This window comes from Propithecus coquereli, unplaced genomic scaffold, assembly GCF_000956105.1.
Source record: "Propithecus coquereli isolate 6110/MARCELLA unplaced genomic scaffold, Pcoq_1.0 Scaffold118, whole genome shotgun sequence".
NCBI classification, from domain to species: domain Eukaryota; kingdom Metazoa; phylum Chordata; class Mammalia; order Primates; family Indriidae; genus Propithecus; species Propithecus coquereli.
This window is the reverse complement of record NW_012135858.1, coordinates 2,116,877-2,131,877: the sequence shown is the minus strand read 5'-3', so window position 1 is coordinate 2,131,877 and position 15,001 is coordinate 2,116,877. Positions and strand designations below refer to the sequence as shown.

The 15,001-nt window shown below is 40.6% G+C and overlaps 1 protein-coding gene across 1 annotated transcript in view; it reads right to left on the bottom strand.

The window, feature by feature from the left end:
• Window positions 1–15,001, bottom strand: part of NEB (nebulin) — a 207,647-nt gene that overhangs the window by 178,794 nt on the left and 13,852 nt on the right. The window contains 9 exon segments of the mRNA XM_012659396.1: window positions 305–409; window positions 1,374–1,472; window positions 1,883–1,987; window positions 2,081–2,188; window positions 2,280–2,384; window positions 3,950–4,066; window positions 6,717–6,824; window positions 7,491–7,595; window positions 13,223–13,327. Of these exon segments, the coding sequence (XP_012514850.1) occupies window positions 305–409; window positions 1,374–1,472; window positions 1,883–1,987; window positions 2,081–2,188; window positions 2,280–2,384; window positions 3,950–4,066; window positions 6,717–6,824; window positions 7,491–7,595; window positions 13,223–13,327 (957 nt within the window).

Here is a 15,001-nt window from a genome sequence, read left to right as displayed (position 1 = left end):
AATAAAAATGAATATATGGCTAAGAGATTCAGATTTGTAGTTAAGCCTACGTGAATGGTGGTATTTTGAGGGATAGATAAAATATATTAAGATATCTAATTGTATGAAGCTACTTACAAGATTGCTGCACACATTTTATAAGTGAATGCAAAGTTATATTGGCAGAGACATAGGAACACGATACAAATGTTAATTGTTCTTCCCATTTTAGCATTAAAATATTCACTGAATAGCAATGAACCAATTAAAAAATGAAAGCACAGGTTGTCAGCATATCACAAGGTGGAGCATGTAAGGGACTCACATCACTCAGGTTATAGGCATTGACTTTGTGCTGGATAAAGGCAGGAGTATCGGGGGGTATGTGGCACTTGAACTTTTCACTTTCATGTTTTGCTTTGTAATTTAGCTGACAGAGAGAGAGAGAGAGAGAGAGAATTAGTTCAGAAGAAGAATTGTTCCAAAATACAAAACCTCTTATGCAGTACATTTTGTAAAGCAACTGACAAAGTTGTTAAGATCAAAAGAGACACCCAGAGCTTGAGCAGGCCACCCTGCATTATTGACCCTTTATGCTGGACACTTGACACCTGTCACCATGGTAGGACCGTAATGGTAAAAGGTGGCTCTTTCGTACACCCTCCGGGATAGCACAATTGGCCCTGTAGATTCTGAAAGAGACACAGCCCTGTCTTTCTTTTCATTGTCAGTACTCACCCACCGGAGAACTTTTCCTAACAAATCTGGTACGCACCCCTCACATACGTTATGGCTGTTGATACTCAAACAGAAGCCTTCTTTTCTAGCCATTAATCTACTGAGGTTACTTTTATTTCTGTTCTTTTGGTTCAACACAAGTTTGGAAATCCATACTTAACACTTATATGATAAAACTTGTCTCAAACACTCCATTTTCCAGAAATGTATTTGGGAGAGAGAAACCCATGTACTGAATACCTGCTCTGGGCCAGGGCGTGTGCTACGCACATGTCTCCCTTCACTTAGTCTTCAGAATGGCCATAAATTATAAAAGGAATTTAAATATGAGGCAGAGAGAGGTTAAATCATTTGACCACCCGGAACATACGTGACAGAGCTGGAATTTGAATGCAGTTTAGTCTGACTCTAGAATTCATGTCCTTTCCAATGCTTTAAGCTACATTAGTTTCCTTCACAGAATCATTTTACTATCTGCCTAAGATGAAGGCAAGGAAATAGGAAAATATTTTAGGTGATTACAAATATATACAAGTTAAACTTGCTAAAACTTAGCCTTTTCAAAAACAAATGTGGCAAGTCATTGGATTTTGTGTACAGAGTTATGAAATGTTCTCTCTCGTAATTGGATTTCCTGGCTACTTAGAGGAACTTACATCGCTCAGTTGTTTGGAATTGACTTGGGCTTGCACCAGAACAGGAGAGTCGGTAACTTGGGTGAATTTTGTCTTATCTGGATGAACTTTGTAGGTGTGCTGCCGGGAGACAAGGAGTTTGTTTAGCACTGCCATCTGTCAGACCCAAGGTGGCCTGTAGGCCAAGCAAGCAGAACCCCATCCCTCCCAAATAAAATAAACTCGTAGTTAATAAAACATTTATTGTCTTTTCCTAACTAGACTGCAGTTTCTTTGAGAGGTGCTCTTGCAGCTTTATGAGAAACTTTCCTATATGTTCAACCTCCTGATAACTCCTCTTTGGGAGAATGAGCTAGAATTAACTGTTGCAACAGAGAGATGCCAACAAGGGAAAATAGTACAAAACAGGTTTTGTTTCTTATAATTCCTGTGCTTACATTTATTTGTAAAAGTGTCAAAATTATAAACATATCTTGACCACTAGATGCTATGGAAGACAGTAATATTCAAAGTTCAGACAACAGACTTACGTCTTTACACTGGTCTAGTTTCTTGATTGCTTCATATTCCTGAGTTATGGTCTGGGGGAAGAAGCCTTTACCCTTGTCTTCTTCATATTCTGCTTTGTAGTTTTTCTATGAGGAAAATAAATCAGACATGAAGATGCAACCGTTGCATGAATGGCCCCAAAATGTATTTGGAAAATCAAACAATGTCTTAGAACTTACATCACTGTTTTGAGCTGTGACTTTCATGCAGTGTGAATGATACGGATCCTCAAAGCTGCCTACGTAATGTCCCAAAATATTCTTTAAGTAGGAATCTTTATATTTAGTCTGAAAGACAAAACATAACTCATTTATTAATTGGTGAAATGATGGGTCTTTTTTTTTTTTTAACAGAGGGAGTGACGGTAAGACTGCTTACATCACTACTGAAGTTATGTAGAACTGTATCAAGCTTGAATTTGGGGGTCTCGCAGTAATTCATGCTCTTTGCCTTCGTCTTTTCATAGTTTTCCTTGTATAGTTTCTGTCAAAGGGAAAACTCAGTTAAAGTAGATTCTTGTCACTCCCACGCTGATTATAACACTCGTATTTTCTAATGCTAAACAAAAGAAGAAGAAAAGCTATCGGCCGTCAACTGTCTTAAAAACTGACAATCTAACGCGGGTGTCATGAATCATAAGACTTTTCTATTAGCAATTATTGTAAAGCCTAAGTTTGGCATATACTCAAAAAATTAAGAAGCCAGTGTGCCACCTCTGACCAAGCTTTAGTTGCAGAGATTCTTTGTGTTTTTGAATTGCTGCCTTCTCTGTCTCTCAGCTCACATACTCTTTCCTCACTGATGGCGCCACAGCAAACACAGAGGTTTGGAGCAACAGCAAATCATTTGGTGTTTTTTTTTTTTTTTGCAAACAAAACTTCATGAAAATATTAATATAGGTTGAGAAATACATACTCTGTCTTCCTCCTTGTACCAAGGGAAAAAATCTCTAATTATACAAACAATTAGCCTTATAAATAAGGTATATACGAGAACTCAAGCTATGAGCTATTATGAACTCTTCTTCTCTGCTAGGATTTATCTTTAACTTGAACAACAACAAGAAACAATTATGGGTTTTAAATATACAAATGATAAAGCAGATCATGGTTACTTTTTCATCTGGTGTTTTCAAAACACAAATGGCACTATTCATTTTTAATATTTGTATATTCCTGTCTTTATCAACACAGTAGATTTAAACCTAGGCTTTTATATGTTTGATAAAGATGCTTTTCCTTTAGAAAGCAGAGATTTCCCAGCAGAGCTGTTTGGACAGATCCATTTACACCTTCTCACCTGGCGCTTCACCCCACCTACCATGTCCACACATTTCCTATGGTGCTGACTTAGTTCAAGGGACAAGGAAAAGACAGCTAACCCACTCAGCTACATAAAATCCTCAAGTATTGGGAAAGCTTAATACAAACCTAATCATAAGAGAAAGACTCAAATGATCACATATTCCTTTTCTCTCTCTCTCTCTCTCTCTCTCTCTCTCTTCCTTTTACTCTCTCTCTGTGCACACGCTCACACGCACACACACACATATCAGTCCCAGGCTAACAGTCTTTTCATACCAGGCCCAGTCTCATTTATCTAATGTATTTTCAATCTAATGCCTTAGCTGGGCTCTCAAAAAATCGACAAGTAGAAAGTCCTGTGAAGACTTAGGGAAGCATCTTTCAAGTTCTTTGTCTGCAAATGATGGTTTCTCAGGCCAAGATCTATCTTTAAATGTCTCCTGCTGCCTCTGTCAAAATCCTAACACATCTACAATGTGCTTTTGCCCACATGGAGGCCCAGGTACCTGAAGCTTCTGAGCAAATGAGGATTTCCCTGCCCATTGAACTAAACCCACAGGCCCACTACGTCATACTGGGAGGCACTCATGCTTTCCTATGGCTACATAGTTCCAATGAAACCGCCACTCCATAACCTAAAGTATTTGCAAAGTTATATATGCATTCAGTCATTACAGAAGGAGAAAATTTTCACCTCTCTTGCAGCTAAGGTTTAAAAAATACTTTCGACAAGAATAAACTTACATCACTTAGGGCATTTCCTGCCGCCTTCAGCTGCCTGAGCAGTGGGTTCTCTGTAGCAGGAAGTACATTATAATCTGCTTTTCCTTTATTCTTTTCATAGTCTTCTTTGTATTTTACCTGTAGGAGTGAAATAAAGTGATAAAATAACTCTACAGGTTATTTTTGTCCTTGTCTCTATTATGGATATTATGACATAGATCACAAATCAATTTTCTGTCTAGAAAAAAGGCGACTTGACATTTTACCAACAAAATACTCATAGTAGCTCATAACAGCAGTTGAGAAACTGCATAGATTTCCAGGATGCATTTTCTTCCCATTCATTTATTCATTCAAAGTTATCCACAGGGTGTCGATTGTGTGCCTAGCTCTGGGACAGATACAAGAAAAAATAACACCTGGTCCCTGCCCTCAAAGAGAGAGAGAGATACATAAGAAACAGGAAAGAAAAAGATACAAAATAATGACAACTCACCATGTCCCAGATACCTGCTGCTGCAGAAACGTCACTTAGCTCTTAACCCCCTCTGCCTTATCTGCCAACACATTTTTAAAGAAAGGAAGCTAGAAGCACCCCCGACCACCCTTGCATGCCTCACCTGTGCCTGTGTAGAGCACACACATATTTATTGTAGGAGCAGGAGGAAGAGGAAGGAGCTGGGCTGGGATGAATGGGGGCAGCCCCACCTTCTCCTTCTGCCCTTCCAACTTTGCACCTTTAATTCCTGCCATGGAAAAAGTAGTAATTTGGAGGGGACAGCGTTATTCAAAAGCCCCCATCAGGAGCATATCCACAGGGATTAGAACAAGAAACTGGTTCTTGTTCTGACCATAAGCCCCTGTGTAAGCCCTTTATACAGGCAACATAACCACAGAAGTTCAAGGAATCCTAGATAAATCTAACATTTAAGAACTTCAGAAAACAAAGCCAATCAGCTTGGTATGCAAGAGTGGGAGATACACAGCCAAAACGAGATGCACCAACCCTGCAGCCCACACAGAGGATTACAGGGGATACTCTACAGAAATGGAAGACACGAATAACCTTTCCACCTTATAGAATTGTATATTTCCTTGAAAAACGAAAATGACCAGGAGGGAAATTCACAAACCCTACTATCCCCCTACCTGTATCTGTGATGGGCAGCCTTCTCCCCCGTCACATGGATAAACTGTCCTGGCATGTGGCAAAGCCATCCCCTCCTCTTAAGCACCAGATCTCTTCCCCTTTCACCTGCTCAAGGACATTACCCCAGCCATTCTTCCTTCTCCAAGGAATAATGTTCTCCAACATTATCAAATCTTCCTTCTCTGCTGGATTTTTTCCATCAGTATAGAAACATGGCATTTTTGTTGCCTAACTTAAAAAATCTCTCTTACCCACTTTTCCATCAGCTATTACCCATTTTCTTCTTTTCTTACCAGGAAAATATTTACTATTTTGAAAGAATTAAATGTACTCATATCTTGAATTCCTCTCTTCTCATTCACATGAACCTTCTCCAAACAGACCCAACCAAGTTGCTCTTGTTAAGGTCACCAGAGAGCAGACATTGGTACATCCATTTCAGAAACATTTGACATATTTGACAACTGCCTTCTGCTTTCACTTGCTTCCCAGGACACTGCACTGTCCTGACTTTGCTCCTACCCCATCTTGCTGATGCGTTCACATGGAAGGGTACCAGGGTTCAGTTCTTAGAGTTTTCTGTCTGCACTCACTCCCTTGATGCTCTAGTGCCATGCCATTTAATACTCTCTGCATGCTGATAACTCCCAGATTTATGCAACCTTCCCATATGTCCCCCTGACATTTCAGACCCATATCATCAACTGACCACCAACATTTCCACTTGGATGTCTACAAGTCATCTCAAATCTAACATGTCTGAAAATGACCTTCTGTCTCTCCTTCAAAAAAATTACCCACTCCTTCCACCACCTTCCCTATCTCAATAAAGGGAAATCCCATTCATCTAACTGCTCAGATCAAAACCTTTCTCTTATACCCCACGTCCAATCCATCAGCAAATTGGGTCAACTCTTCTTTCAAAATACTTCTTATCACCAGCCCTGTTACCCTCCTGGTCCAAAATACCTCTTTCTTGCACCTGGACACTGTAATAGCCCTCTAAGTGATGCATCCTGCTTTCTCTCCTTTAGCAGAGCCCAGGCCAGGATTAGAACCAAGTGTGGTTGGCTTCAAAGTTTATGCTCTTCTTAGTGACCATCTTGCTTTCAAATGCCAAGGAGTCAGACTATTCACCAAAGTCACTCTGTGGAACATACCAAGACACCCTTGGATTTATGAACCTTGTCTGTGACCAGGTTTTTCCTCAGTCAGTGAGAAAATAAAAAAAGTAATGATAGTGTTGAGTGTGGAAGTGTCTATTTTTGTAGAAGGCTGCCAATTGTCTTTTCCTGGGGGAAGAAGTCCTGCTACCTGAGATTACAGCCTTTCTACTACTGCATAGCAAAAGGCCCTTTACTCTACGAAATACTGAAGATAGCAATTAGGTATTGTTACTGTTCATACATGATAAAATAAAAAAGTCTGAGTAGCCCTATTATAATTCCAAAGTCCTTTTTTCTTTGTTCTTGTTTTAATTCTACTCTTCTTCAAATGCCTGGGATCCATTAGTCTCAACCCTGGTAGTTCTCCCAAGAACCATCCACCCTTCCCATATTGATTACATACAAGACCCAGAATTATAAGAAATTCACCCCCACTCAAACAATCAGGATAAATGCAACAATTTCTTCATACCTTACTAGCTGCTACACCAGCTTGTTTATTCATTTTGTACTCTGGTGTTTCAGTCTGCATGAAGTAGATCTGGTCTTTCATGCTCTCGAAATCTTCCTGGTATTTCCTCTGCAAGACATTAAACCTACTGGAGGACTACTGTGGAAAGACACTGTGCAAGAGTTTACATGGGAAGACACAGGAATTTGGAGAAGCTACCCAAAGCCACACTCCCTTGGGTTTAGGCAGGTCAGAATACAATTAGAGAACGTGGTACCATTGAAAAAATGGGTAGCAATTTAACAGAGATTTGGAACAATTAGAATGGGCTCAAAGCATAATTAGAAAGGCTTTTCTTGGCCACCAAGAAAGACCTCTTGAAGCCTAGAAGCAGAGAACTTAAGAAAAAGGAAAAACAATAATTAGACTTATGTTTTCCAGTGAGACGGAACTATATATTTTGAAAATGTACAATTTGGTTCCTCAGGCAAAGCATAAATTAAAACAGCCCCTTTAATTTGTACTAACTACACTTTGCAGTCAGTGAGAGGGTCTTGCCATGTTGCTCCTGTGAAAATTGAGGTAGAAATAATTAGAAATTTGGCCAAAATAATATTTCTCAAAAGAAAAGAGAGTTCATGAAATTTCTTTCTCAACAGGATCTCCACACCAGGTCTTGTCCCTGAGAAGAGGGGCCTCGAGAGTTCTGGCACTACTCTAGGTACCACAGGTGGTGAGAAGTCATTAAGGAAAGGGGTCCCCCTCCCAGGACATCAGCAATCCCTTCCTACTTACTGTGCTTATGTTATCAGCATTCATTTTGGCGTTTGCCATTTCAAAGCAAGGTGTCTCACTCCATTTGCCTTTGACTTTATTTTCATAGTCTTCTTTGTATTTTTGCTAGGAAAAAAGAGAAGAAGAGAATAAGACAAGCACAACCCAGGAGTTGACAAATAAGACAACAAATTATGTAATAATGATTAACTTTTAAAAAATATCTTGAGCGGGCCATTCTTAGGTCCTTAATAAACATCTTCAAAAAATCTTCCAGTGCAGTGTGAATTTACTCAACAAGAAAGTTGGACGAGGGCAGATAGAGAGAGATTTCCAGGCCAGATGAACTTAGCCATTAATTTCTAAGCTTTACTCAAACTCCTAGTTATCCAGAAAGCAGCAATCACAATAAAATTTGATTTGCAGGTTAATGAATAAGACCCTCTAGTATAGACTTAAAGACATTTCATAGGAACTAGAAAGTAATTCAAAAATTGAACTGCTGCCCCATCTTACTCCCAAATACCACCCACCCCAACTCCAGGCTGTAAACTCCTTGAAGAGAGGTGATATGTCTTCTTCATTTTCATATCCTCAGAATCTAACACAAAATGCAGCACACAGATGTTACAACATAAATGTTTGTTTAACTACATACACTAAACTGAACTGAGACTATGACACATGGTATTGAACTACCTTGGCCTAGATATTCCTGGAACGGAATTCACCTAGTCAACCCCAAACCTGAGAAAACCAGAACCCAAACTGGGTTGTAGCAATTTTCCCTCTGTGGCTCATAGAAATGTGTTAACAGACATAACCATTGGGTCTCAAGGTGTTTGTATGTTTACACTCCAACATATCCTTCAAGGAAAAAGAAAGAGGTTTTCTGGTAGACCTCCAGTGGAACAAGAACTAAGGGTGAGTGAGGTACATAGCCAATGAGTAAGAGTTCAAGGAAGCCCAGCCCTCTTTGAAATGCTCCATTTCCTTTTTCTCAAAAAGTTAATATGCAAATTAAGAGTCAAGTGGTTTTTATAGCTATAAATTTTAGAGCCCTGGACCTGAGTTCAGAAATTCTGGGCCCAAGATTAATTCCATCATTACAAAGGTATGACTTAGCCTCTCCAAGTTTCAATGATCTCAGTCACAAGTGCCAGCAATAATATTTACACAGGGGACTGCTGGGGATTTAATAAGATTACATAGCAAAGGGTGCTTTGTAAACTTTACAGTGTTAAGCAAATGTGGGGTATAATAATTATAAAAATAATTATCATCATAATCATAACAGACAGAAGCTCTGCAAAAAAGAAACCTGTACATGTCGGGAAAGGACAATTCTTCCATGGAAATCTTTGCTGAGATAAGGTTTGCATTATACTGCCAGTTAATTTGTCTACCCTCCTCTTCTGAAGCTTTAAAGAATTAAAGTCAATAAAATTGATTTTTGGATTTGCTAAGGCTGTCTATAGAAGTGTGTCTAATCTTTTTGGGAAATAGACTTGTTCAAGAATCTGAGAAGCTATCAAATGTCCACAAACACTTACAGCTTCAGAGATTCTTGATGTACACACACCTCAGGTTAAGATCTCCTGATCTACAATTTTTTTAGAGGGATCTGCCTTTCCTCCCACTTGCTGTCAAAGGAGGAAAACTCCAGGATTCGGAAGGGGCAATGGTGCCTGATGCATACCAAAACCAAGATACAGAGAACTCTGTAATATAATTTAAAGTTGAGAAGGCAGCAGATATTCTTAAGGATGTCTAAACATTGGGCTATTATAGAAATAGGTATCACATATGTAGATTTGTTGAGGAAAACTGAGTAGAAAATTCTCACAGTGAGAGATAGTTGTCTGATTTTTTAAAAAGAGATTAAAACAAGATGCAAAACAAGAGTGTAAGACCACCCAAGACCCACATCCAAAGTCCTTTCTCCCTTCTTAACTTTCACGAACCACAGCTTGGTATTTCCTCCTACTCAGCAGCCAACAGGGGTCAGGGTAAAGATGGATCTCTCACAATCCACTCCTGAATACTACGGGATCTGGGAAGATTTTCACTGCACAGGAGGAGGCTGGAGCTTGTGAACTACTGAGGAAGTTATGGACTTTCCTCTCATTTGTGGGTAGGAGAGAAGCAGAAAGGGCAAATAGCAAGAGGAGTGAGAGGAAGAGAGAGGGATGTGTCCAAGTGGGACCCTCTCCACCAGCCAGGGGGTCTCACCCTGCATGTCTGGCAATACAAGGAGATGCGTTATCCATATCAAGGGTCCAGCCTCCAATTGTCCCCCCAGCCCCAACCCCAAGGGTTTCCCCTAACACTTCTCTCTAACTCTGTCGTGTTTGGAGTTGATCAATGGAAATCTGGAGAAGAGAATCAAGTTAACTTTTTCAGAATTTTTTGTTTTGTTTAACAAAGAAAAGTATATTGACTCAATTACAAGCTCTGGGACACCCTCTCTGGTAAGTTATAGTAAGATTGAACCCTGAACTATGGTCCCTCCTGCCTGGTGGTCAGATGAGGGGCTTCCATTGGGCCACAAACCAGGCACCTAATGTGTCACATAAACACAGGGCTTCATTGTCTGATTTCCACACCTGCATCTGTAGTTTTTATGCAGTTATCAAATGAAAAGAATATGAAGCCACTTAATCACCCTTCTCTTTTTCTGTGAGTAGCTAAATAATGGGACTCCTGATGGCTCCATTCATAGAAAAGTTATCCTCTCAGAATGGGTATAAAGGGTCCAACTGGTATTTTTATTGCCCACAGTGGGCCCAGGGCCACCTTCCTGTCTCAATTGAATCTCTTCTGGTGAAATCAATGGGAGTCTCCCTAATCCTACGTGGTAGAAGAGTTTCCATGGTTTCAAAAGATCAGAGCCTGGCATTTTCATGCTGTGTAACAATATGTCACTGAAAGATATTTTTTTTTAATTCTAAATTCTAGCTGGGTATCAACCGGAAACTCCAACCTGAAATCTTATATTTTTCCTACCGTGAATCTGGAAGGGAGCGGAGAGACAGGCATAGAGACACTAGGGGGACTTCCCAATGCCACATTCAGAACCCCAGTTTTGGCTGGTCACGGTGTGCACTGTTTCCTCACCTGTAGTGCCTGCTCACATAAACAACTCTGCCCATCCATCTATGTCAGAGCCACAAAATGCAGCTGAGCCAGCAGGTAGTGCTGGCACCTAGCCGATGGCTTTGGCCAAAGACCAAGGTGACAAAACTGATTCTGACAAGTATATAGCAAAGAAGGCTGGTAAACAGAATGAAACATTCATATAATCATTGCAGATATGTGATCATTACTGTCTGAACTGGAAGCTGTAAGACAAAGGATGGATCTGGGAGACATAGTTCAACAAGAAACTGCTTAGTTTAATTAAATGCATGAGAGTGAGAAGAAAAAAGAGACTTTTCTTTTAAACCTATTTTGGAGAGAAAGGGGATATGATGCTGCTGAAACATGAGTCAAAGCTGCTTGAGAGTGGGGAAGACTTTAGGAGAAGGGAAGACAGTCTCACAGATAAGTGACTCTTGGATGGTTTGTTGTTGGATGGACTCCTACCCATCATGAGAATTGCTCCCCAACATGACTATTATTTTGGATGCATAATAGTCATTAGGAACTTTGAAGTCCAGGTAAGACTGAGATGAATAATGTCACCAGGGCCAAATCTGGTAACCTTCATGCACAGCCACCCTCCCCTTTAGCTCATATTATTATTCTACAAAGGCAAACCCAGGTCTGGCAATGCTTTCAAAGTACCCAACACTGTCCCCTTACCTACCTAGAATGGTGCAGTACAAGGGACATATAATGCAAGCCAGCCTAGTAGCCATTTTCATTTTAATGTAAAATGAAACATGTGGGAAATGAACTTTAATAATATATTTCACTTAACTCAGTAGATACAAAATATTAACATTCCAACATGTAATCAATGTAAAAATAATTAATGAGCTATTTTTCACATTCTTTTTTTTCATATTAAGTATTCAAGATCCAGTGTACATTTCTCACATATAGGACTCCGCGTGTTATGGGATGAACTTTGTGTCACCCTCAGATTCATATGTTGAAGCCCTCACCCTCAGTGTAGTGGTAGTTAGAGGTGGGGCCTTTGGGAAGCAGTTAGACTTAGATGAGGTCATGAAGGTGGGGGGTCTCCATGATGGGATTAGTGTCCTTGTAAGAAGAGGAAGAGACCAGAGCGCCCCCTCTGTCTCCTCTATGTGAGTACACAATGAGAAGGTGGCTGTCTGCAAACTAGGAAGGGGGCCCTCACCAGAAAGTGAATCTTTGATCTTGGACTTCCAGCCTCCAGAACTATGAGAAATAAATGTTGGCTGTTTAAGCCACCCTGCCTGTGGTACTTTTTTAGAGAAGCCTAAGCTGACTAATACACTCAGTTTGTACTCGTCACAATTCAAGTGCACGCTAGTCACATGTGGCTAGTTGCTACCATACTGAAGAGAACAGCTCTAAGCTAACTGGCAAGTCTAAATTGCTGTAGAGAATGATTAGAGAGGACTAAGAAAGTGATTTTTAAAAAATCACTTTTAAGTACCCATACTGCATACTCAAATAAGGTAAAAGGTATCTTTTAAAATATGCTTTAAATAAAAATTGAAAAATAGATTCCTTTTTCTTTCTAAATGATCACTTGAAAATACCTTTTTATTTTTTTTCCAGAAAGATAAATTGCCCTTCTCCCCAATCTTATTTACAATATCAACGCTTTCAGTAGACGATCTCTTTATGCACAGTTCTAAAATTAATTTCTGCTTAGCCCTGGGCAACATTTCAGGTTGGTGGTATTTCTGTTAGTGAAATTTTATTATATTTACTAGATCCTTTATCCAAACAGCCCCTGGTTACACAGTTAGGCAATCTACGACATCGGACACTAAAAAACATCACCAGGTAGACGTACCATCCATATCTTTTCTTCCTTCTCCTCCGCTAGACAAATGCTTTCCCCAAAAAATACTTAAACGAGATAGAAATCTTGAGGTTCCATCAAAATTCTAAACAGACGACCAAACTGAGACTCAACTCCGCAGAGGGCAAAGGAAGGTATTTAAAACCAGCAGTATCCCAGGAGAAAGTGCCCTGATTTGGACCAATTTAAAATAGGAATTTAACATGGGCATTTTCATCAGTTGAACGAACATCTGTCTCTCTGCATTCCTTGACAGGGCTGCATTCCTCAGAGCTGGTTTACCGGCCTAAATATAGGCAGACTAAGCTGTTTGCTAGGGCCTTAAAAGTTACAAGGTGCACTGCCCATGGCTGTCAGCTAAGCTCTGTCTGGGAGCCCACTCATGCTGTCTGAATTTTCCAAGTCTGACTGACCGCATCCGACTATATGAGGGCTTCACATTGAACTAAACCAGATCCTTGTGGACGGGTGTGGTTAACTTGCTTACTCTGTTAGCAGTACTCTTAGAAGTAAGAATGTCAAGTGACATTAGGACATGGGTTCTGTTTTCAAAAGGTAGCTTTCACATTTTTTAATTACTGAGTCATCAAGCTGGATATACGTTCATGAACATAGTTCATGACGGTCATGGGTGCATTGCTTTTGCTGTAGAGTTTTTGGGGGTCAAACGTAAAAATACTCTTAGTGTTTATGTTCTGTCTTTAGGTTTGCCTTTGGTTAGTTTTTCTGACAGTTGAAATGATTAAGCAGGATTTTCAAGGAAGACAGTGTCCCAGCTCCATTTACTTACCTTGCTCACTTGTTTGGTTACTTTCTTGGCAAATTCTATCTCTGGAGGATCAGCCAGAGGTGTGAATTGAGTTTGCTGTTCAGCAAGACCTTTTTTGTAGGCAACCTGATAAAATAAGACAAAAAATTATTTATGTTCTACATCCCATCTCTTGGCATTTTTGAAAAAGACTATATTTTCATCTTTATTTGAAGTCTTAAATTGTACTAAACCATGTGACCATAACGTATCCTCATAGATGTGACATGCCCTTGCTCTCAGAATTACTAGTGATTTCTATTTCTTTGACTCTTCCCTCCTCTGCAGGACTCATGGCCGCAGACCTGTTTCCTTCCATTCGTTTCCGTGCCATGAGTTGTAATTGCAATTATTCTCTTAACCAGCATCCTCCACTCCCAATCCCTTGTCTTTTTTTCACACCCACTTAACAAACCCTCAGCTTTGGACCAACTCAACCATGTGCTTCCTCTGTTTCTTATACCCAGGACTCTGAATGCTACTGAAGAAAATCACACAACTCTATGGATTGGACAATGATAACACGGTAAGTGTGGTTAAGTGGAATGCGGGAAGAAATACCGGGCAGGGAGCTTCTGAACCCAAGCACTTTGCCTGAAGTCTACGAGCCTACCCAGTGGTATGTTCTGTGAATAACAGCATGCTTAGGGCTCTGTGCCCAGTACTCTGTGACTTCAGCTGTCCCCTTGCCTTTAATGAAGCTTGAACATCCCATGCTGTGTCTCTGGTTGGTTCCTGCTCCCAGGGGCTAGTATAAAACCCCAACACTATCCTTAAGACCCCAGTCAATTCCATCTTGCTCTCAGCTTCCTCGTCTATAGAGTAAAGAGAGGCCGTACACTCGTCTCCTCCATGCTCACCCTTGCTGCGCCCGCCCCTCGCAGAGCACGGCTCCCACGCCAGGTGCAATCCCCCCGGTACCTCTTTTATATCCAGCTCAATCAGTTTTTCCTTCTCTTTCCCATAGCTTCCACCTCCCCCTCTTCATTAGCCCTTTCCCTGAACCTATAAAAGGCCTCTATCTTTGTCCTGCAAATAAGTATCATGTCCATAACTCATGCATCCCCTTCATTCCTGCTCTCATTTCTTTCTTCATTACTGACTCCTCTGGCTTTTTCTTCCACCTGTCATGACCCCTGCCTCCCACGATGCAGAACTATTCATGGGTTCCCAGAGACATGAAGCCCTCAAATGCCTCAGGACCTCATACATGCTACACTTTATGCCCTCTCCTCCTCTGTCTGCAAACTGCTGCTCCCTCTCCACTGCTCAGGACAGGCACGACGTCCTGTCCAGACCCCTCCCTGACTCCTGAGGCAGATGTGATGAACTCCTTGAGTCTCACTCAGCTGGGCCCTTATCTTCTTAAAAGAGTTATCAGATGACACTGTAACTGGTTGTTTACATGTCTGTCCCTCCTTGGACTGTGAATCTGCGATGGCAGAGGACATGTCCTCTCACTGGGAGCCCTGTGGCCTGCATAGTACCAGACTAGAGCGAGGGATCAATGATTCATTTCTGAACATGTGTCTTATACACTGAGGCCACAGGGGTAGTCGGAAGAGGAGAATTATCCTCCCTGCTCTTCCACCACACAAATTCTACAGATTACTTTTCCTTCCACATGGCAGTATTCTTATTTATAACGTAAAGAAGTTGGATCACTCCAAGGTCCCAATCATCTTCATGCTTTGACCAAATATAACCATATCTTACCCTAATAAAATTTACCTAGTGCCTATAACATAAGCTTTCATGAAC